Source organism: Podarcis gaigeae (assembly GCF_964106915.1).
Source record: "Podarcis gaigeae genome assembly, chromosome: 16".
Taxonomy (NCBI): domain Eukaryota; kingdom Metazoa; phylum Chordata; class Lepidosauria; order Squamata; family Lacertidae; genus Podarcis; species Podarcis gaigeae.
In genome coordinates, this window is record NC_139693.1 from 5,304,304 (window position 1) to 5,327,305 (window position 23,002).

General features: G+C 48.6%; 1 protein-coding gene across 3 annotated transcripts in view; it reads left to right on the forward strand.

The window, feature by feature from the left end:
* Positions 1–23,002, forward strand: part of OTUD7B (OTU deubiquitinase 7B) — a 49,333-nt gene that overhangs the window by 11,733 nt on the left and 14,598 nt on the right. For 2 of the 3 annotated variants that reach the window (XM_083715612.1, XM_083715611.1), the window contains exons 2-4: positions 19,353–19,503; positions 20,588–20,758; positions 22,511–22,756. In XM_083715612.1, coding sequence (XP_083571738.1) covers positions 19,419–19,503; positions 20,588–20,758; positions 22,511–22,756 — 502 coding nt within the window. In that variant the 5' untranslated portion in view covers positions 19,353–19,418. Of the gene's footprint in view, positions 1–2,864; positions 3,160–19,352; positions 19,504–20,587; positions 20,759–22,510; positions 22,757–23,002 lie in introns of those variants that run through there. The other variant, XM_083715610.1, reaches the window with a different exon arrangement.

Sequence of the window (23,002 nt, forward strand, 5' to 3'; positions counted from 1 at the left end):
AAGCGTCCTTCCTGGATGTGCTTTAAACGACTCTGGCACTTGTAGTTAGGAAGGTTTGCCAGGTATTTCATCAGGGATTTTACTGACGTTTGATTTGGTTTGTGTTTTAATTCACTTGATGGACCGCTCAGTCACCAAGAGGATGGCTTATAAGCGCCAGTATGTCTGCGGTTGTGCTGCTGAGGTATACCTGTGTGTGGTAGTTGAATATTGTTCAGTGGCTCGGGGAGCCTGCCCCATCAGTCTTTTCCAGGCCAGGTCAAGCGTCCGTCAATGCATTTTTACTGATGAGTAAGAGTGGCAATTGCAAGGAACTTAATTCAGCAATGCAGTTAAAACAATACACCACAGTAAAGCAAGCCCAGGGGAAAGAGTGATGGAGGTTTAAAAGAGCAGTTGAAGTTACTGCCACTGCCCACCAGTGGAATCTCTGCCTTTTTCTGTTTAATAATAAATATATGTACTGTATATATGTTGTGCAATTTTCCAGGGCTGGTATCAGCCTGCAGCATCCTTGGGGACAGAGCCAGGGCTTCAGTGCTTTGGCAAAGTGTTGGCAGGCAGGCAGACTTCCAGCTTCTCTTCTTCTATGTGGGCCTGGGACATAAGAAGTGCCTGCTGGATCAGGCCAAAGACCCACCGAGTCCAGCATCCTCTTCTCATAGTGGCCAACCAGGTGCCTCTTCCAAGAAACCAACAAGCAGGGTCTGAACACAAGAGCGCTTTCCCCTCCTGCGGTTTACAGCAACTGGTGTTTAGTAGCCATCTCCTCCGTGAATTTGCCTAACCCTGTTTTAAAGCCATCCTACTTGGTGGCTAAAGGGACACGGGTGGCACTGTGGGTAAAACCTCAGCGCCTAGGACTTGCCGATCGCATGGTCGGCGGTTCGAATCCCCGTGGCAGGGTGCACTCCAGTCGTTCAGTCCCAGCGCCTGCCAACCTAGCAGTTCAAAAGCAGGTGCAAGTAGATAAATAGGGACCACTTACTAGCAGGAAGGTAAATGGTGCTTCTGTGTGCTGCGCTGGCTCGCCAGATGCAGCTTGTCACGCTGGCCACGTGACCCGGAAGTGTCTTCGGACAGCGCTGGCCCCCGGCCTCTTAAGTGAGATGGGCGCACAACCCTAGAGTCGGACACGACTGGCCCGTATGGGCAGGGGTACATTTACCTTTACCTTTACTTGGTGGCTATCCCTGCCTCCTGATGCAAGAAGTTCCATAGTTTAACTGTGTCTCTGTGGGAGTCTATTGTATTTAATTATGGGGTATCAGAGTTTTTATGGGGTATCAGAGAAAACCAACGGCAAACCTAGACAGCATATTAAAAAGCAGAGACACCACCTTGCTGACAAAGTTCCGTATAGTTAAAGCTATGGTTTTCCCAGTAGTGATGGATGGAAGTGAGAGCTGGACCATAAAGAAGGCTGATCGCCGAAGAATGGATGCTTTTGAATTCCGGTGCTGGAGGAGACTCTTGAGAGTCCCATGGACTGCAAGAAGATCAAACCTCTCCATTCTGAAGGAAATCAGCCCTGAGTGCTCCCTGGAAGGTCAGATCCTGAAGCTGAGGCTCCAATACTTTGGCCACCTCATGAGAAGAGAAGACTCCCTGGAAAATACCTTGATGTTGGGAAAGATGGAGGGCACAAGGAGAAGGGGATGACAGAGGACGAGATGGTTGGACAGTGTTCTCGAAGCTACCAGCATGAGTTTGACCAAACTGTGGGAGGCAGTGGAAGACAGGAGTGCCTGGTGTGTTCTGGTCCATGGGGTCACGAAGAGTCGGACACGACTAAAGAACTAAACAACAACAACAACAACAACAACAATCAGAGTTTTTAGGGGGCTAACCAGGCTGGGATAGCTGGGATAGCAGGCTTGTTGGTTTCTGAATGTCTGATGTTGATTTTCAATTTCGTTGTTATGTATGGGACAATGACAATAAAGATGATCGTATTGTGTTGCGTGTTGCTATTGGGGCTCATACCAGCTGGAGCCGCTTCACCCCATTATTGGTTGTATGGCTTTAAAAAATGGCTTCAACCTTGCAATAAAAGCATAAAGTGGATGCAGGAGGCCCAATGGTCAAGAGTCGCTAAAGGAGTCATATCGGTCAGGTGATCAGTAGAGGTGATGTTGCAAGCCACAGCACATGGCCTTTCATGATGCACATCCAATCATCCTTCACGATCCAGTGATGTTTGCCAAGGAGTAGAACTGTAGAATCCTAGAGTTGGAAGGTACTCCAAAGGTCATCTAGTCCAAGCCGTGGCGATACAGGAATCACAGCTAACAAATCCCCAAAAGGATTTAAACCTCTGTTTAAAAAGCTTCCAGAAAGGAGAGTCTGCCACCTTTCCAGGTAGTTTGTTCCACCGTCAAAAGAGCTCAGAAACTTTGCCAGCTGAATCCATTGGTTTGGGTCCTAACCTTCAAGGGTGCAAAGAAGAGGGGATATGAACAGAGAAGACTTTCGGTAACTCAAAGAGGGGTGTGTGTAAAAGAGTTTGCATGGAGCAGATTAAACTCATTCCGTGAAGAACCTCCATGCAGAGGTGAGCAAATAAGCATGAATGAACTGGTGTTTACAAATGGCTGAAACACGTGGCTGTCTGTCTGTTGAATGTGTTGTTTGGAACATACGGTACTTCCTTGAATGTCGTCATCCTCTCTCTCTCCCCCCCTCCTTTTCGAAGCAAAACTCTTGCAATCTCTCCACGCTGCCTTCCACGTGATTCTGGCGCTGAGGGAGGAAGCCCCATTGAACCCAACAGACTTTCCTCTTGCCGCAACAGGCTATATAGGGTTGAGCTGCCAAGCTTCTGTCCTCCTCCTGGCAACACCTGTCCTCCTCCTGGCAACATCTAAGACTTCCATGCCAGGATGTTGGTAGCTGCCTTCAGTTTGGCGTTCTGTCTCACCGTATTCACATTTCAAGCTCCTGCTGTATTTGGTTTCCGTGAGCCTTGAGCCGCAATATTAATTTTCTGGTAGTAGGAAGATGAGAACGTACGAAGCTGCTTTCCCACCGGGTTGGATCATCGGCCTGTCTAACTCCACGTTTTCGGAGGTGGCTCTTCAAGGTTTGGGGCAGGGTGCCGCCCCCACTACTACCTGGCGATGTCCATGGGGATTGAGCCTGCGGCCCATTTCGTTGAAGGTAGGTCCTCAGCCCCTGAGTTTACAGCTTTTACTGGGGTTACTTGAGACCTTGAGTCCCTGACAGGGACCAGAAAGTCCAGGAACACGCCTTAAGATCTCGGTTCTTGTGGTTCTGAGTAAAAAAGCTGATTGAAAGGAGCGTTGAGAGTTTCTTTCCGCAGACTCTGACCCATGGGTATGTCTGGCTCAGTGTTGCCTACACGAGCAGGCAGCTGCTCTCCAGGATTTCAAGCAGGTGTCCAAGCCAGCAGGGACTGAATGTGGGTGCCACCTCCTCATGCGAAGCAGATGGTCTGCCACTGAGCTGTGGCTCTTCGCCTAAAAATGAAGCCGGATTCTACTCCTCATGAATTAAAGGCTGATTTTGTAGGGACATTGGAAGCTGAGCTGCGGACCTTCCCTAAGAAGAGACTGTCTCTGGTGACTTGGCGAAAAGAGACCCAGCTCCTCCAACCCCCTTTTCTTTTGCTATGCTGAGGAAGGTGGGGGTTGCCACAAACCAGGAGAGGAATGAGCCCAGAATACCACCCGCTCCTTTCTCCCTGAAAGCAGCTACAGCTATAGGTATCTTCCAGATGCCATCTAGATCTTCCTAGACTGCATCTTCCCTTGCCATCCCTGAGGATTGATTGATTGCATTAATATCCTACCTTTTCGTCCATGGAGCTCAAGGCAGCTTTCATGGTTCTCCCCCCTCCTTCATTTAATCTCCACAACAACCCTGCGAGGTAGGTTAGGCTGAGAAAAGACAGTGGCCGGCCCTAGGTCATGCCCAGTGGGCTTCATGGCAGAGCGGGGATTTAAAACCCTAGTCTCCCAGGTCCTAGTCCGGCACTCAAACCACTACACCAGTGTTTCTCAACCACTGTTCCGTGGCACACTAGTGTGCCGCGAGATGTTGCCTGGTGTGCCGTGGGAAAAATTTGATTCCTATTCAAGAGAATTACTTTATATATAGTCAATATAGGCACAGAGTTAATTTTTTTAACATTTTCTAATGGTGGTGTGCCTCGTGATTTTTTTCATGAAACAAGTGTGCCTTTGCCCAAAAAAGGTTGAAAAACACTGCACTACACCACCCCTGGATCCTTGGTCACGCTAGTTCCCGGGGCTGCTGGGAGTCCAGAACATATGCAAGGCCCCGCATCAGCTACCTGAGTCCTAGTTCTCCCTTCTCGGCAGTGTTAGAAACTCAGATATATAAGATAGGCGCCAAATGGCTCCTTAAACCAGGGTTGCAGTCGCCAAAACGGAAAGCCTAGTTGCCATTTTGGGCCAGACGGCTCGGAAGTCGTATTTTTCAGTGCGGCTTTTTGGTTTCCTGAAATTCATTCTAACTTAAGGTTACCAGATTTTGTTTCAATGAATCCGGGGACACTTTTCAACTTCAGTAGGAATGATAGGATTTTGTCAGGGGACTGAGTTGTAAATCTAGCGACGTCTGGTAACCAACGTCTGTGCGGGTAAAAGATAACGGATAAAGTTTTACAGGATGTGTTGCTCATGTGTGAATACAGTTCAGATCCAACGGTCCCCAGGTATGCACCTCCAGATGGTGGAGACGCCAGGTGCTATCCTGGCCATTGGGCATCTTCACTTGGTCGCAAGTGGCTGGTAAAGGTAAAGGGACCCCTGACCATTAGGTCCAATTGTGGCCAACTCTGGGGTTGCGGCGCTCATCTTGCTTTATTGGCCGAGGGAGCCAGCGTACAGTTTCCGGGTCATGTGGCCAGCAGGACTAAGCCGCTTCTGGCGAACCAGCGCAGCGCATGGAAATGTCGTTTACCTTCCCGCCGGAGCGGTACCTATTTATCTACTTGCACTTTGACGTGCTTCCGAACTGCTAGGTTGGCAGGAGCAGGGACCGAGCAACGGGAGCTCACCCCGTCGTGGGGATTCGAACCGCCGACCTTCTGATCGGCAAGTCCTAGGCTCTGTGGTTTAACCCACAGCGCCACCCACTTCCCAAGTGGCTGGTAGCCCAGTGCAAAATGCGCCTGGTGAATTGTGAGTGCTGCTTCTTGATCAGTGAGCTTGATCAGCAGAATTCCCCCCCCCCCCCATCTGCTGTGATCTGGCAGGGAGGTTTTTTTGGGAATTCTGTGCATGTGATTGTAAAGGAGAGAGCGGAGACTCGTAGTCCTCCTGAGCTGGAGAAATGGTTGCCTTATGGGAGCGGCTTCCTCTGTGCTCAGGAATGTGGGAAAGGGTGCGTCAGGCGACCTCCTTCGTCAGGCGACCTCCTTCCCCATGCCAAGAAGATGCTGAGAAGAGGGTGAAGCAAACTGAGGCAGGGAAAACATGCAGCTTTGCAGCTAAGCCCACAAGGAGTTGTTGGTCCTCCCGAAGTCTCATAAACAGGGGCGGGGGCAGCAAACTTTCCCAGTGCTTTGTTTTCCTACAGGAAAGCTTCCACAAAAGCAACAGTGAATCTGTGCTAATGTCTATTGCAAATAAATATGCAGGTTGGCAATTTCAAAAGGTTCTTAGCTTTGCTTCCTAAATATGTTTCCTAAGAACGAAACACTGCAGAGGTTTGTGTGGGAAGTCACGAAACAATGTGACTATTTGAAGTCCGTTTGTAATAATTTGGAAATTCAATAAAATTACATTGTATATATAAAAACAATTAGATGTGTTACCTCAATACTGAGCTGGGTTCAGGGTCTTTGTACAGTGGTACCTTCGTTCTCAAACGCCTTGGTACTCAAACAACTTGGAACCCAAACACTGCAAACCCGGAAGTAAGTGTTCTGGTTCGCGAACTTTTTTTGGATGCTTGAACGTGCTTCTTTTTGACTGTTATGCTTCCGATTTGAGTGCCACACTTCTGTTTTGAGTGTTACACTGAGGTCTGTCTATTTTTGCTATTTTGCTTTTTTGTTTTTGCGGCTCTTTTTTCGTTTTTGTTACTGTGTGGAACCCAGTCCAGTTACTGATTGATTGATTGATTGTGTGACTGAAGTACATTGTTTATTGCTTTCATTTTATGGAGCAATGGTCTCGTTAGATAGTAAAATTCATGTTAAATTGCTCTTTTAGGGCTTGTTTTTAAAAGTCTGGAACGGTTTAATCCATTTTACATTACTTTCTTCGGGAAAGCGCGCCTTGGTTTTGGAACGCTTTGGTTTTGGAACGGACGTCCGGAACGGATTAAGTTTGAGAACCAAGGTACCACTGTATTAATTTCCAAACCTTTACCAGCTAAGGTCCAGGGGTGGCCTGAGCCCTTCTATCCCAGCTTGACCTCTGAGATCAGGGACGGCCAACTCCTAAGAGACTGCGATCTACTCACAGAATAAAAAACTGGCCGTGGGGGGGGGGGGTTCAGGTCAAAGTTGTTGAGGCTTTTTTAGGGAGAAAGTGGGAAAGTCGCTCACTGCTAAGGAAAGGGAGCCAGCGATCGACCGCGATCTATGAAAACCTCCTGAGGATCTACTTGTAGATCGCGGTCGACCTGTTGGACATCCCTGCCTGAGATCATCAGCAGGAGCATTCGGTCATTCCCTCAGTTGGCGAGGCTCACTTGACAGCAGCGAGAAAACGAGCCTTCGGTGTCTTTGGCACTGTCCTGTGGAACGCTCTGCCACTAGACATTCGGCAGATGCCTTCTGCGTCAACATTTTAAACTCCTGCTGAAAGCTTTTCTTCCAGGCTCGTGCAGGCAGTTAAGAGCACGTCCCTCCACAATGGAAAATTGACGTCTTAGGACTTCCCATAATAGGCATCTGCTTGGCTTCTGCGGGACACAGGGTGCTAAACTTTGGCTTGATCCAGAAAGGAAGCTTTTTGTATGACCTCCGTCACCCCGCAGAGGTGAGTCTGGCACCTTCATCATATGGAGAATGTCGACTGCCGAAGACAGACTCACCTCTTTGCCCTGGCTTTTGACATTTGAGGTGCGTAGTTTTAAGTCCCACCTTATTTCTGTGATTGTAAACTACCGTATTTTTCGCCCTATAGGACGCACTTTTTCCCCTCCAAAAATGAAGGGGAAATGTGTGTGCATCCTATGGGGCGAATGCAGGCGCTTGCTGAAGCCTGGAGAACGAGAGGGGTTGGTGCGCACCGACCCCTCTCGCTCTACAGGCTTCGCGGACCTCTCCGCAAGCAGCGGGAGCCAGCGCTGGGCTCCCACGGCTTGCAGAGAGCTGCCTGTTTGGGGACTGGGGTCGGGGGAAGCTCGGGCCTCCCCCGCCCCGCGCCTGGGAGGGAAATAATCTTTTCCCCTTTATTCCCCCCCCCCCCAAAACAAGGTGCGCCTTATGGGACGGTGCGTCCTATAGGGCGAAAAATACAGTACTTTAAGCTGTTTTCAATCTTTTAATGGTTGTAAGCTGCCCTGGGACCTTGGGGCAAAGGGTGGGAAATTATTATTATTATTTTTAAAAAAGAAATTATTGTTATCATTATTACTATTACTATTTTATTTTATGCCTGCAAGTTCTTTCCCCTTTTTGGGTTTACCGTCAATAACGCCACCTTGAATTTCTGTTTTACAATTGTAAGATGACCAACTTCTCCCCTCTTCCTTTTTGTGATACATAGTTTGGGCTATTTTGGACACACACACACAAGCCCCGACTCTTGGGTATATGCGTCACTTGTTCTAAGTCTGACACAGATAATAAGTGTCATTGAGTAGTGATTTGGAGGTGGGGGAGGGCCATGGAGGTGGGAAAATACACTCTGCTCTTGCTGCCTCCTCCGCCCTGTATGGTGTCATGAAACGTGACTTACGAATCGTAGCAACAGGCAGATTTATATGGAATTGTATCAACGTAACTGCTTTTTTTTTATTTTGGTGCTGAGTTTAAGGCAGCTGGAATTCTGCATATATGCCTCTTTGCACCCTGGAAAATCTTACTTGATGGAAAGAAATCCTTGTGCTTTAAAAATCTCTTTGCATGTGTGTGAAACCTGCAGGATTGTTGATGAGAAACTGCATGTATTTCTTTATTGCAGTGGATTCTAGTCCTCATGGTTCTGAAGAAAGGGCCGGTTTAAACAGGAACAGAGGTCCCTGCCTTATTCCATGTCACACTTTGATCCATTTAGCTCAGTATTTTCTGCGCTGATTGGCTCTCCAGATTTTCGGTCAGGGAACAGTCCCAGCCCCACCTGCAGCCGCCGCGCATTGAACTTGGGACCTCCTGTATTCAAAGCACATGCTCAGCCGCTGAGCTTTCCGCCCTTCCCCTGCAGAAGGTTAACAATCATCTACGTGTAATCCTAGAAATATTTTTTCCAGCCTCGGCTGCATTAAGTCATACTTGCTTGGCCCTGCCTCATGCCTGAGGAATGACTCGTCACTGCTGCCTCAGTGTCCCTGTCTCTTAAAAAAGAGAAATGGATGCAGGACACCCTCGCTGATTCCTCGTTAATCCAGGAGACTTGGTGTAATTAGCCCTGATGAGGTATTTGACAAAACACGATGGCCCTGTGAGCTAGGGATTCTGCTTCTCCCGCCCTCGCCATATGACAAAGCACCTTGAAGACCTGACTAAATTGAGCTATTTATAAGCAGGGTGTCTGCAACCTGTGAATAGGAGCGCCTGTGAGTTCCTGAGCCTGAACGTGGGAGGGCCTTGCTGCATGCAGCCTTGGAGCCGTATTTGCTTCGGTGATGTGCCACGGGGGCTGGCGGAAGGGGCTGTTTGGGAGAGTGAAAACCCTGTAGCTATTAAGCCAGGGCAGGTGACCTCTCCCCTTTTGCATCCTGCCATGGTACAGCCCCAGCGGACCGCACCGCGTGACACCTCTGACTTGCTACAGCTGAGGACCTTCTGGAGGTTCTCCCGCTGCGAGAAGCCAAATTACAGGGAACCAGGCAGAGGGTCTTCTCGGTGGTGGCACCCACCCTGTGGAATGCCCTCCCAGCAGATGTCAAAGAGAAGAACAACTACCAGACTTTTAGAAGACATCTGAAGGCAGCCCTCTTTAGGGAAGCTTTTAATGTTTAACAGACTACTGTATTTTAATATTCTGTTGGAAGCCGCCCAGAGTGGCTGGGAAAACCCAGAAAACACAGAATTGTAGAGTTGCAAGGGACCCCGAGGGTCATCTAGTCCAGGGGTCGGAAAACTTTTTCAGCAGGGGGCTGGTCCACTGTCCCTCAGACCTTGTGGGGGGCCGGACTATATTTTGAAGGAAAAAAATAATGAACGATTTTCGCCCGCCCGCAAAGAGACCTGAAGATGCTTCGCTTTACCTGTCTCAGTTGTCCCAATAGCTGCAGTTGGACTTCTCCAGCCAGGCAGGCGCTGTGGCGGGGTAGGAGGCTGTGTCAGCCGGCGAAGACAGAAGCAGCAGCCTGAGAGACAGAAGCAGTCTGCTTCCTGAGAGGCACCGCAGAGAAGAAGACAGAGCCGCCCACCAACTTGCAAGCGGCGGCCGCGGCCACCGCAACAACCCGCCTGAACGCCATGGGAGGAATAAAGGAGGGAGGGAGGCGGCAACGAAGAAAGCGTGTGAGGAAGCGGCACGGAGAAGGAAAGAAGGGTTGGCAGGTGGAGGGAGAGGGAGGAGGAGGAGGAGGAGGAGCAGCAGCAGCCGGTGTCGTCCGCCCCCTTCACAGCGCCACCCTGCTGAGGCGGGTAAGCCAACTCCCGCCATTGACGGGGCCCGGCGTGGGACAAGATTGCTCCGTCTCTGAGGAGAAAAGCGCCGCCATGTGAGGGAGAGGGAAAGAACGTGTGCTGGCGATCCACATGGCAATTCCCGGCCAGTCCACGGGCTGAATCTAGAAGGCAGTTGGGCCTGATCTGGCCCGAGGACCTTAGGTTGCCGACCCATGATCTAGTCCAACCCTCTGCAATGCAGAAATGGTAGCTAAAGTATCCCTGGTATCTTTGGCTCTACAGTGGTACCTCGGGTTACAGACGCTTCAGGTTATAGACTCCGTGTTATGGGATAAGGGGGGCTACTCGTGCGTAAGCGTTTAAGCCCTCCAGGCTCTGCAAATCAGTTTCTAAACTATCCCAGTCCGCGGAGCCATGGGTGCATGGCTACCTCAATCGCTGGCAGAATCCGTCAGTGGGCGCTTCCGGAATTTACGCCAACATAAGAGTTCCTTAACGGAAACTCTCCGTCTGGATTCTCTGCGTGACAGTTTCCTGCGCGGAGTAGGCGTCCCCAGCGGAGGTCCTGAGCCCTCCCCGCTGTTCTCACTGGAAGCATCTTGGAGCCATCCCTCCGCCTGAGTTTCTGCAGGAACTCTCCCTCTCCCCCTGCTGGTTCCTTCCTCAGCATCTGAGGGTCTCTTAGCCTCCTTGAGCCCTTCCACCACCTGACTCTCCGATGGCAGTTCCCTGACACTCCGCTATCCCAGAAATAGTACCTTGGGTTAAGAACTTTGCTTCAGGATGAGAACAGAAATCGTGCGGCAGCAGCGGGAGGCCCCATTAGCTAAAGTGGTACCTAAGGTTAAGAACAGTTTCAGGTTAAGAACGGACCTCCAGAACAAATTAAGATCTTAACCTGAGGTACCACTGTAATTTGAACAGAGGAGAGGAGGAGCAATGTGGCGTGTAATAATGAAGACTTGGTGGAGGCAGTTCTACCTGGCTGTCATTTTCAGGTCCAAAAGGAAGCTAAAACTACGACCTTGAATCAAATCTCATTTCTGCCATAAACTGGTCAGGTCAACCTTGGCAGGCTACACAGTCTCTTGGTCTCGGTCTTGGCATTGAGCCCTGGGGATGATAATTCTGGCCTACCTGTCAAGGATGATGTAAGGATGATGCTAAGGAATGTAAGGAAGCTACAGGAGGTGCTTTGAAAGCATTGCATAATTTCTAATTTTTGAAATTACCGTAGTGCAAGGTTCAAGGTCCTTGTATTAATTTGCAAGGCCCGAACAATTTAGGTCCAGCTTGGTGACTTCCTGGACCCTCGTTCCCCGAGTCGGTGAGGCACATTTGGCAACAACAAGAATCCGAGCCTTTGGCACTATTGGCCCAATCCTGTGGAACGCTCTGCCACTAGATATTTAGCAGTCGCCTTCTGTGCCAACTTCTCAATGCCTGCAGAAAACTTTCCAAATTCTGCCAGATCTTCGTAGGCGATTAAGAGCACATCTTTCCACAACAGTTAACTGATGTCTGATTGTGTCTTGTCAGCCCAAGATGACGCTGTGGTTTTTCGAGGAAGTAGTCAAGCACATGTCAAGGAAAATATTACTGGTGCCTACTTGCACTATTCCTCCCTGCCTTTGATCATCCTAAATAAAGCGGATTTGTTGGGTCCTTTTCTCAGAGGTCAGGCTCAACCCTTCCATTGATTTGAGGCCAGTCTTCCAGAAGGCTGGCTTCCTGAATTCTCTCTCCTGTTCTCCCCCCTCCAGTGTCGTCGGAGGCTACCTATTTTGACTTGAACTTGAGTTTCCTATGGAATGTGCCGCAGTGCTCATTTTCGAAAGCCTCCAGTGTCGTCTGGAGCAGATTAATTCGAAAGGTTGAAGTCCTTGGGCCACCATATGGTTGAGTTTAAAATAATGGATTTGGAGGAGATAGGCTGAAGGTTCGTCGTGTGTACAGATGGGAATTGTGTGTGAGCGAGGGAGAAACTTCAGAATGTGGCTTTTGGAGGAAGCAGCTGAAGTATTGCTGAGGATTTCGTTTTTTTTAAAGAGACGATTGCGAGCCCTTGTGGCTATTGAGAGGAAATTGTGGGTGGAGAGTCCCAGGATTATATGTCTTCTGGTTACAGGATCGGTTTATCCACCCACCCCTTCAAGGACGCTGCAGCCACAGCTTGGTGTGTGCTCCTAAGATGCAGCAGCAGGGAGGGCCACAGTTTGATTCTATGCTCTTGAGAAGAGAGAGCAGAACAGGTTTCCTGTAGGATGCTTGGATGAACTGGCGAGGAAACAGGGGCAAGAGTTTGGCACTAATGCTCAGAGGAAGAAGACTTCCCAACCCAACTTCAGTCAGGGTTGAATTTGAATTGTGAGACCACCTCTCGGCTCCCGGTGACTTCAGCTTTGTGTGTGTTTTCTGCATTTATTTCCCAAATTCTTTCCTCTAAGCAGTTCAAGGAGGCATACATAGTTCTCCCCCCCTCCCAAATTATAGCCTCACAACTACCCTGTAAGGTAGGCCAGGCCATGAGTGAGCTCCATGGCTGAGTGGAGATTCGAACCTGACCTCCCAGACCCTAGTCCAGCACTCTAACCCAGGCATAGGCAAACTCTGGCCCTCTAGATGTTTGAGACTACAATTCCCATCACTCCTAGCTAACAGGACCAGTGGTCAGGGATGGTGGGAATTGTAGTCCCAAACATCTGAAGGGCCGGAGTTGCCTATGCCTGCTCTAACCACTATGCCACACTGGCTCTATGTGTGTGGATGCAGAGAGGGGGGAGGGAATTGACACATACTTTTCAAGGTCCGACGTAATATCAAGGTGCGCCAGCTTTCAAATGCATCTGCTGGGTATTAAATAGGCTCACTACATGCCATTTGCTCGATCAGCTGACTCGGATCATGTTCCCTTCCTCGGACATGATCGATCCAGTCGTTCCCCGTGCTGTAGGCTTTTCCGTCTACTTGTTGGGTCTCTGGAGGAGTCTCTGCTTCACACAGAGACTCCTTTCTGAAGAGGCGGCGTGCTCAGAGGTTCTGTGCAGAAGTGCTCAGAACACAAACTCAGCCAGAAACACAGAGCAGGAAGCGCCTTCTGAAGCAGAATTGCTCAAAGCCCAGGCAGGCTTGTGTAGGGAGATCCGGTCCTTCAGACAGTTTGGGACCCAAGCCATATGGTATATACTTATAGCAAGAATTCCCAAAGTGTGTGGCACTACTCTCTTTGGTGTTTGTGTGTGATTCTCTAGGAAGCTCGTCCATTTTCTTCAAAACAAAAAAAAATCCTTCCAGTAGCACCTTAAAGACCAACTAAGTTAGTTCTTGGTATGAGCTTTGGTGTGCATGCACACTTCTTCAGATACATTTTCTTTTTTTTTTCTTTTTTTAAATTTTTTAAATTATTTTTTTTGTTTTGACTATGGCAGACCAACACGGCTACCTATCTGTAACCATTTTCTTCAGTTAGTTAAATATTTTCAATTGGATATTGAATAAATGTGCAATTGATCATTACTACTTTGAATTTTATTGTGTTACTAACTTCCTTGGTGGGTTGTATTCTTTTCACAGGGTAGTGGGCATTGGGGGCGAGTTTATGGAACCAAGGGAGCAGTGTTAGAAACTCAGATATATAAGCCAGGGGCCAAATGGCTCCTTAAACCAGGGTTACAGTCGCCAAAACGGAAGGCCTAGTTGCCATTTGGGGGCCAGATGGCTCGAAAGTCGTATTTTTCAATGCAACTTTTTGGTTCTTGAAATTCATTCTGATTGTGCAGATAAAATAATGTTGTTGTTTAGTTGTGTCCGACTCTTCGTGACCCCATGGACCAGAGCACGCCAGGCACTCCTGTCTTCCACTGCCTCCCGCAGTTTGGTCAAACTCATGCTGGTAGCTTCGAGAACACTGTCCCACCATCTCGTCCTCTGTCGTCCCCTTCTCCTTGCGCCCTCCATCTTTCCCAACATCAGGGTCTTTTCCAGGGAGTCTTCTCTTCTCATGAGGTGGCCAAAGTCTTGGAGCCTCAGCTTCAGGATCTGTCCTTCCAGTGAGCACTCAGGGCTGATTTCCTTAAGAATGGAGAGGTTTGATCTTCTTGCAGTCCATGGGGCTCTCAAGATAAAATATAGCGGACTGAGTTCTACAGGATGTGTTGCTGATGTGCAAAAACAGTCAAGATCCAAGGATCTCTAAGCGTGCGTCTCCAGATGGTGGAGACGTCCGCCGCCATCCTGGCGCCCATCCAGGTGCAAAATGCTCTGCAAGGGAGTGATGGGTTGAAAAGGTTTGGGAACCACAGGTGTATATAGCATCTTGCAGAAATACCTACCAGCCTGTTAGCATGGCTCAATAAAAGCCTGCCACTGGTAGCTCACCGCTCGTTCGGACAAGAGACCTGCAGCTAGGACATGGCCGAGCAATGTGCGTGTCCGAGTGGATTTTCTCTGCTTCCGGGCTGCGCTTGCTGGCATCGAGCTTGTGGTTTGCACCCTCCTTGTGCCCTGCTGAGTCACTGGGAGAGCTTTGTTTGCATCCCGCTGATTGTGAGTGACAGGGCTATCTTTACCAACGATGCTGTCATGTTGCCTTGGCCGCTCACGGCAAGCAGATTCCTCCTGGGGCATAAGCGGGAGAACCTTGGCTGAAACCATTTCGGCCAAGTCATGTTGTGACACAAGAAGCTGCCTCCTAGTGAGACAGACCCTCAGTCCATCTAGTGCAATATTGCCTACACTGACTGGCAGCCGCAGCTCTCCAGGAATTCAGGCAGGGCACATTCAAGACCTTGCTTAGAGATTCTGTCGGGGATTGAAACTGGGTCTTTCTGCATGCAAAGCAGAAGCATCTTCCCTGAGCTACCCCTAAAAGTCAAGGTTCTAGTCCTCATGTTTCTGAATAAAGTGCTGAATTGATAGGATTATTTAAAAATTACAGTATTCATTAGCATAGAAAGGTTCCCTATTCGAAGTCAGACCATTGAGGTCCAGCTGGCTCAGTATCGTCATGCCTCGGTTGTAAATATTAAGATTATACCAGTGAGAATGAGTCTTTCTGTAAAATAATAATAAAAAAAGATTTAAACCAAGTCTTAATGACTAGTGATTTAAATCGTGATTTAAATAGATTGAAATAGATTTGATTTAACCCTGACTTAACGTTGAAAGTGAAGTTCAAATTATTGGATTGCTCAGTTGGTTAGAGCGTGGTGTTGATAACGCCAAGGTTGGGACTGCTGTGTATTCCTGTGTTGCAGGGGGTTGGACCAGGAGATCCTCAGGGTCCAACCTAATGATTCTGTGATCTTACTGGGTACGATTCCCTCTGGAAAAGAGGTATAATGGAGAAAATGACACATCATTTGGGATTTTGATAAAGGCTAGAATCTCCAGACATTTTGTTGACAAAATTGCTCTGACTTGGATGCCGCAGTTGATACAGGTCCGGTGGGTGTAACTTTGGCCTCTCGCTTGTCCTGTGCTAATGGATGCTTTCCAGTTTGTGCCGCCTGAGGATGTGGGAAGGATCCTTGGGAAATGGGAGAGCCGCCACATGTGCGCTTGATCCTTTCCCTTACTGGCTCATCCAAAGGGCGAGTGAAGGCCAAAAAATATAATCCAGAAACAATGGAAATGTTCAAATGATTCTTTATGTAGAGAAAGATTAAATGTAAGGTATTGGTTGTGTTTAGAATAGATTTATGAAAGATTTAGAAAACTTATTGATTAGAATATTTGTGAGAGATTGTATGGGGAAAATACGGAATAACAGATACAATCTTGCTTAAAATGTATTTAGGAAGTGCAGTCTAAGCAATGGAAGTTGGTCAATGAATTTTATTATTGAGATATTTGTAGAATAAATTTGGAAGAAATGCTTCCAACTTTTCTTCTTCTTTATTTTTTCTTTTTTCTTTTCTTGCTTTTTTTCTCTTTCATTCTTTTTTAAATGTGTGCTTATCTGAAATACGTATGTATATATGTATTTGCAATATTTTGCTTATATTTTGTAATAATTATGTTAAATAAATTATAAATTATGTTAAAAAAAGCAAAAAACAAAGGGCGAGAGTCCCATCAGGGAAAATGGTGGAGTACAATTACCGTAAATGCAATAATAATAATAATAATAATAATAATAATAATAATAATAATAATGGATTTGGCATTTTTTTATTACAAATAAAGCAAAGCTATCATTTTCAAGACGACCTTTGTCATGACATGAACTTGGCAAATCTGGAACTAGACTTCATAATCCGAGAACGCTGGTATTATTTTCTTTGTTATTTTTTTTTCCAAGTAAATTTTTATTATTTATTTTAAATATTCTTTTCCCAACAATTCTTATTATCACAATATATTCCCTTTGACTCTGCTGAGTCTTGACTTCCCTCCCTTCCTACAGTATATTTATCACATTCTTATCACGTATATTATTCTTATATCTCTACTATTTTACATTGAAGGTATTATTCCAGTCTTGCTAGTGTCTTTAAGTTTTTACAGTTCTCCTTTAAGTAATCAATAAATTTACTCCAATTGTTCTTCTATCTCTGGTCCTCTTGGTCCCGGATCCGCCCTGTCAATTTGGCAAGTTCCGCAAATTCTGTCATCTTCATCTCCTGGATGGTTGGTATATCTTTGTGTTTTCCATTTTGGGGCCGGTAGGGTTCTTGCGGCGGCTGTGGCATACATAAACAGATTCTGATCTTTTGTTTTAATCTCCCCTTTTCTTTGTTATTTGAACCCATGTGCAACTGTACGCATTCTACCTGCCCATTTGATAATTTTGTTTTTCGTCTTTTCATTTTCACCCGACATCTCTGTTCTCAGTACGTTATAAAATGAAATTTTAAAAAAGAAGAAAAAGTTTACCAAGAAGGGAAGAGGAGGTCCGTCTTGCCGAAAGCTGTATAAAGAAAGGGCCAGACGCACTTCTCTGGGGAGGGAGTCCCACAATTTAGGGGCCGCCATGTTGTTGTTGTTGAGTCGTTTAGTCGTGTCCGACTCTTCGTGACCCCCTGGACCAGAGCACGCCAGGCCCTCCTGTCTTCCACTGCCTCCCGCAGTTTGGTCAAACTCATGCTGGTCGCTTCGAGAACACTGTCCCACCATCTCGTCCTCTGTCGTCCCCTTCTCCTTGTGCTCTCCATCTTTCCCAACATCAGGGTCTTTTCCAGGGAGTCTTCTCTTCTCATGAGGTGGCCAAAGTCTTGGAGCCTCAGCTTCAGGATCTGTCCTTCCAGTGAGCACTCAGGGCTGATTTCCCTAAGAATGGAGAGGTTGGATCTTCTTGAGAAGCCTGAATATGAGATTCCTGCATTGCCTGGGGTGGGACTGCATGGCCCTCGTGGTTCCTTCCAACTCTACAAGTTTATGATTCCATGGCCCGCCTTTCCTGCCTTGCAACCCCCGTCCCCAAAGGCGTTTGCTGGAAATCTCTGAGCGGCGGCAGCTGTGGAAACACTTGGGGAGCTGCCATCTGCAGGCTTCGCAGACCACTTTTGCCACATAATTTATAGTTTTGCTTTTCTGGGAAAACTTAGTGGCGATGCAGCATCCGTCCTCCCTGGGTGTGTCTGGAGCACTCCCTCTCCCTCTCCCTTGTTTGAATTGGCTTCTCCTGAAGCTGGTTTTCTGGAGAGCCTTCAGATAATCCTGACCGCCTTCTCCACACACGGGGGAAACCAGAGTTCAAGGCTGCCCAGCCTCTGTTTCTGCCAAACAGACAAACAAACAAGCAAACAAACAGACAAGAGTGCTAATTTGCAACTGCTGTTTTGCAGCAGCTGCCTGAAGACCTCTGCTGTGGGGAACCTGCGGTTTTCCAGATGTTGGTGGACTCTCCAGCCCCCGCTCTGTCGTCCTTAACTAGCCAGCCAGCATGTTGGCTGGCAGGAGCCTGAAGCCCAACGGTATTAGCCTGGCGAGGCTGGCTCCAGCCGACCAGAAGGTTGCCGTTACCACCCCACGTTGCTTTTCACCCTTTGCATAAGTGGTACCCAAACTTTTTTGGGAGGGACTACTGTCCTCTTGGTTCCATCAACTTATCCTGTATAAAAAGCATTATCCAGAAGAGTGGTTTGCATGACCCGCTAAGAAAAATAATACAGTGGTACCTCAGGTTACATAAGCTTCAGGTTACATACGCTTCAGGTTACAGACTCCGCTAACCCAGAAATAGTACCTCGGGCTAAGAACTTTGCTTCAGGATAAGAACAGAAATTGTGCTCTGGCGGCGTGGCAGCAGCAGGAGGCCCCATTAGCTAAAGTGGTGCTTCAGGTTAAGAACAGTTTCAGGTTAAGAACGGACCTCCGGAACGAATTTAGTACTTAACCTGAGGTACAGTGGTACCTCAGGTTACAAACACTTTGGGTTACAAACTCCGCTAACCCGTAAGTAGTACTGTACCTTGGGTTGAGAACTTTGCCCCAGGATGAGAACAGAAATCAGCGGCAGCAGCGCGGCAGCAGCGGGAGGCCCCATTAGCGAAAGTGCGCCTCAGGTTAAGAACGGTTTCAGGTTAAGAATGGACCTCCGGAATGAATTAAGTTCGTAACCTGAGGTACCACTGTAACGCGATGAAATTCAGAACTAGAAATCGCATTCAAAATCCAGTTAAAACTATTTAGTTTAATTAGTTCCACAAAACTGATGAAATTGAGCCAGGGATTCCAGCTTTGCCGATAGTTGGGTGGTCATTTATGCTGCCGTGCCGCCCCCTTGATGCTTAATGCTCCCTCTGGGAATCCCACCGCCCCCCAAGGCGAGGTACTTCCCACTTAGGGAGCCCCAGGTCTAAACCGCCTCCCTCTCCCGGATGGGGCATGTGCTGAGACCCAAGACCCCTTTGGTAGCGGGAGAGCCCATTCGGCCTTCACTTTCTGTGGGGGTGGGGGAGGCTCGTGCAGAGGGCGGATTAAAGCCTTGCCAATGGACCTTTGGCTGGATTTGGGGTGGGGGCCTGGCTGCCCGCTGGAGACCCTGCCCTTCATTTTGAGCAGCGTGGCGGCCAAGGATTCATTGTAGCACATTACAAGAATGAAGATTCTGATGAAGTGTCAGGGAGAGCTTTCTGCAGGGAAGAGCTGTGGGCCAGTGGAATGGATGACACCTCGGAAGATGGTGGACTCTCCCGCATGGGAGGTTTTTAAACAGTTTGGATGGTCCATCTGTCAGGGATGCTTGGTCTAGTAGACCCCTGGGGGTCGCTTCCAATTCTACGATTCTGTGTCATAGCTGTTGGCTAGGGTTTTGCTAAAGGTGACATCTATATGCTTTCAACAACCCATTTAGTCATTTGTTTCCATCACTGACCTGTTGCGCTTCCTCATTTCATTTGGACACATTTTTATGTTGTGTGGGGCGTCCTTTTCCTTTCCTGAGTGCGTTGCAAGGGGTTGGTCTGGATGACCCTTTGGGCTCCTTCCAGCTCCACAATTCTGTGATTCTGTGAATGCAAAGCATAGTTTCCCTCCACCTGTTTAGGCACCTTCCAGGTATTTTACCAATGCCTTAAAATGACCAATAAAGAGATTTCTAGTTGCCCACCCAAATTTTTCAGACAACCTGTAAATCTGGCCCTTCCTTGCCTCTTCCCTCCTCCAGACTGAAGTGGAAGCCCGGATCGATGTCCCACCCATTCCCACCCACCCGCAAGGAATTCATGATCACATGACCCTGGATATGGACGTCGTCCTATCGGATTTTGTACGCTCAACAGGGGCAGAGCCAGGATTGGCAAGGGATCTTCTTGAAGGTGATGCCTCCCCTCTCTTTCGATTTCTAAAATTCTACTTAGTTTTCAGGACACGTTTTGCAAAGAGACTCACATCTTAGAAAGAGAGAGCTCTCTGTGTTTGGCCAGTACCATGTGTCAAGGAAGTAAACACAATAGTTCTCATTTCTCTGTTGGCACCAGGAAGTGTGTCCTTGTTGTTTTATGTTAAGAAGGACATTTGTGGGGTGGGGCTTTTCTAGATATTAGGGAATACAATTTTGAGTGGGGTGGCGGCGATGAGATATGTTGGGTGCTGCTTCTTGATAGAAGAGGGGGATTTGACAAGCATCGTTGAGGTGATGGGATGGCCACCTTCAGACATCTGAAGGGCCGTCATCGTGGAAGGTGGAGTAAGCTCACTTCCTGCTGCTCCAGAGGGGACGACCCAAACCAATGGATTCAAATTGTAAGAACGGAGATTCTAGCTGAACATTAGGAAGGAAGAACTTTCTGAGAGCAGGTGCTCTTTCAATATTTCCCTCTGAAGGCAGCCCTGTTTAGGGAAGCTTTTAATGTTTAACAGACTATTGTATTTTAATATTCTGTTGGAAGCCGCCCAGAGTGGCTGGGGAAACGCAGCCCAATTGGTGGGGTATGAATAAATAAATAAAATAAATAAATAAATAATAATGATAATAATGATGATAATAATAATAATATAAGGTGGAGAACTCTCCCTCATTGGAGGTTTTCAACAGAGGTTCGCAGTGGCGTAGCGTGGGGGGTGCAGGGGGGGCCGGCCGCACCGGGCGCAACATCTGGGGGTTAGGGTTAGGGGGCGCAAATCCATGGGTTAGGGGGCGCAAATTACTTGCCTTGCCCCGGGTGCTGACAACCCACGCCAAGCCACTGGAGGTTCGATGGTCATCTGTTGGGGATTCTTGAACGCTGATTCCTACATTGCAGGGGGTTGGACTAGATGACCTGGGGGGCGCATCTTCCGCCTCTGCAGTTCTGTGATTCTAGGATCTGTGACTCAGAGAGGTGAGGGGGACCTCTGCTTGGGGTTAGTTTGGTGGCTTTCATTCTCCTAACCCTCTCTCTTCTCTTTCCTCTGGCGCAGGGAAAAACTGGGACCTGAGCGCCGCCCTGAGTGACTTTGAGCAGCTCCGGCAGGTGCACGCCGGGAACCTTCCCCATTCCTTCAATGAAGGCCGGGCCTTCAAGCACGTGGAAAAGGACGTGGCGTGGCCCCCGCGGCCCCCACTCCAGCGCCAGGATGACATTGTGCAAGGTAGGAGGGGACGGCCTCAATCGTGGGTGTTTGCTGCACAGGGGAGGCATGGCCCCTGTCTTCTTAAGCCCCTCCTCCTCTGCTCTGATGAAAAGCTGCAGTTCAGTGTGTAGAGAGTGTCAGCACGGTTGCAGAATTCCCGATTCAGTCCTCAGTGACTGCCAGTCAGAGTTGACAGTCCTGAGCTTGATGGACCCAAAAGTCCAGCTCCAGCAGTGACTCCACTTGCGAATAAGCCAGCTGTATGTGGCTTTGCGGTGCTGAAAAAAACTAGAAGTGTGGTTGATCTTGTCTAGCATCCTCTTCCCACAGTGGCCAGCCTGGGGGGGGGGGGGAACCTGCAAGCAGGATTTGATCACAAGAGTCCTCTCTCCTCCTTGCAGTTTCCAGCAACTAGTATTCAGGAACATTGCTGCCTCTGACTGTGGAGGCAAAGCAGAGCCATTGATAGGCTCATCCTCCACCAGTTTGTCCAGTCCTCTTTTAAAGACATCTAAGATGGTGCCCCGGACGCGGGTGGCGCTGTGGGTTAAACCACAGAGCCTAGGACCTGCCGATCAGGAGGTCGGCGGTTTGAATCCCCGCGGCGGGGTGAGCTCCCGTTGGTCGGTCCTTGCTCCTACCAACCTAACAGTTCAAAAGCACCTCAAAGTGCAAGTAGATAAATAGGTACCACTCCGGTGGGAGGGTAAACGGCGTTTCCGTGTGCTGCTCTGGTTCGCCAGAAGCGGCTTAGTCCTGCTGGCCACATGACCCGGAAGCTGTACGCCGGCTCCCTCGGCCAATAAAGCGAGATGAGCGCCGCAACCCCAGAGTCGGCCACGACTGGACCTAATGGTCAGGGGTCCCTTTACCTTAAGAACATTCAGAATACATTTAAAATAGATAGGCCAGTGCAATCTCGTCACCACCCCAATGGCACAGTCACCTGCCAAATAAAGCAAAATGAGTGCCACAACCCCAGAGTCAGCCACGACTGGACCTAATGGTCAGGGGTCCCTTTACCTTTAAGATGGTGCCCATCACTGCCTACTCTGGGAGGAGTCTGGTCCGTAGTTTTACCATGCAGTCCTGTCTTTTACCCTTCCTTCGTTAACATAGTTTCTGTTGTATGCTCCTGTTTATCCTGGCCTTTGGCGCCTGAGATACGTATGTTTTCAGGACCCAGCTCTATTCCCATGACTGTGATTTGTCTTAAACTCTTTCTAATATTTAATTTTAAACTGCTGTAAATTCTTCTGCCCCCATGGAGGGTGGGAATAAATTCAATACATCATAATACATGCAGGTCCAGCTTTCCAAACCTTTGCTGTATGAAAATCCACTTATCCAAACACAAACCTCGCTATGCACAACACAGATTCAAATATCCAAACGGCCGGAACTGGCCCACTTCCTTCCTTCCTTCCTTCCTTCCTTCCTTCCTTCCTTCCTTCCTTCCTTGGAGTTGGCTCGTTGGTGGCAGCCATTTTCAGGCATGAACCACGCAGGGAGGGAGAGAGATCGGACAAATCAGTTTTTGCTTCGTTTCTCGTTTTGCTGGTTGGCTGCAGCCATTTTGGGAAGAAACCATGGAGGGAGCAGGGCAGGGCAGAGATCGAGCAAATCCCCAATTAGAAATGGTCCCACAGGGGATAATAGAGACCACCGGCTCTCCATGTGAACACTCGACCTAGCGAACGGTTTCCTGGGAATGTGTTGCATTCAGAAAGCCTGCGTTGATGAAATAATGGCTCCCCTTTCTCTTTTCAGAGAAGCGCCTGTCTCGCGGCATCTCTCATGCCAGCTCCACCATCGTCTCCATGGCTCGCTCTCACGTCTCCAGCAACGGGGGCGGGGGCAGCGGCGGAGGGGTCGGCGGCAGCGGGGAGCACCTCCCAGAGATGCCCATCTGCACCTTCCAGCTTCCCGACCTGACTGTCTACAACGAGGAGTTCCGGTGCTTCATCGAGCGCGATCTCATCGAGCAGTCGATGCTGGTGGCGCTGGAGCAGGCGGGTAAGCGCCCGTGATGTCAACACTGCGCCATGGCTGTTTTCTTGGGCGGCGGTTGCTCAGGACGTAAACTTCCCTGGGTGCCCTTTCCCCTCTGAAGACCAGGCTCAGCGCTAGAGCATGGGGAAGGATTGCCCGCCTGGCCTGGCTGCAGAAGCGATGAGATGATGCCTGTCATTGGAATTCTACTCAATATTGATCCAGAGCAGAACTCCAGCATATAGTTAGCCGAGTAAAAACTTCAACACG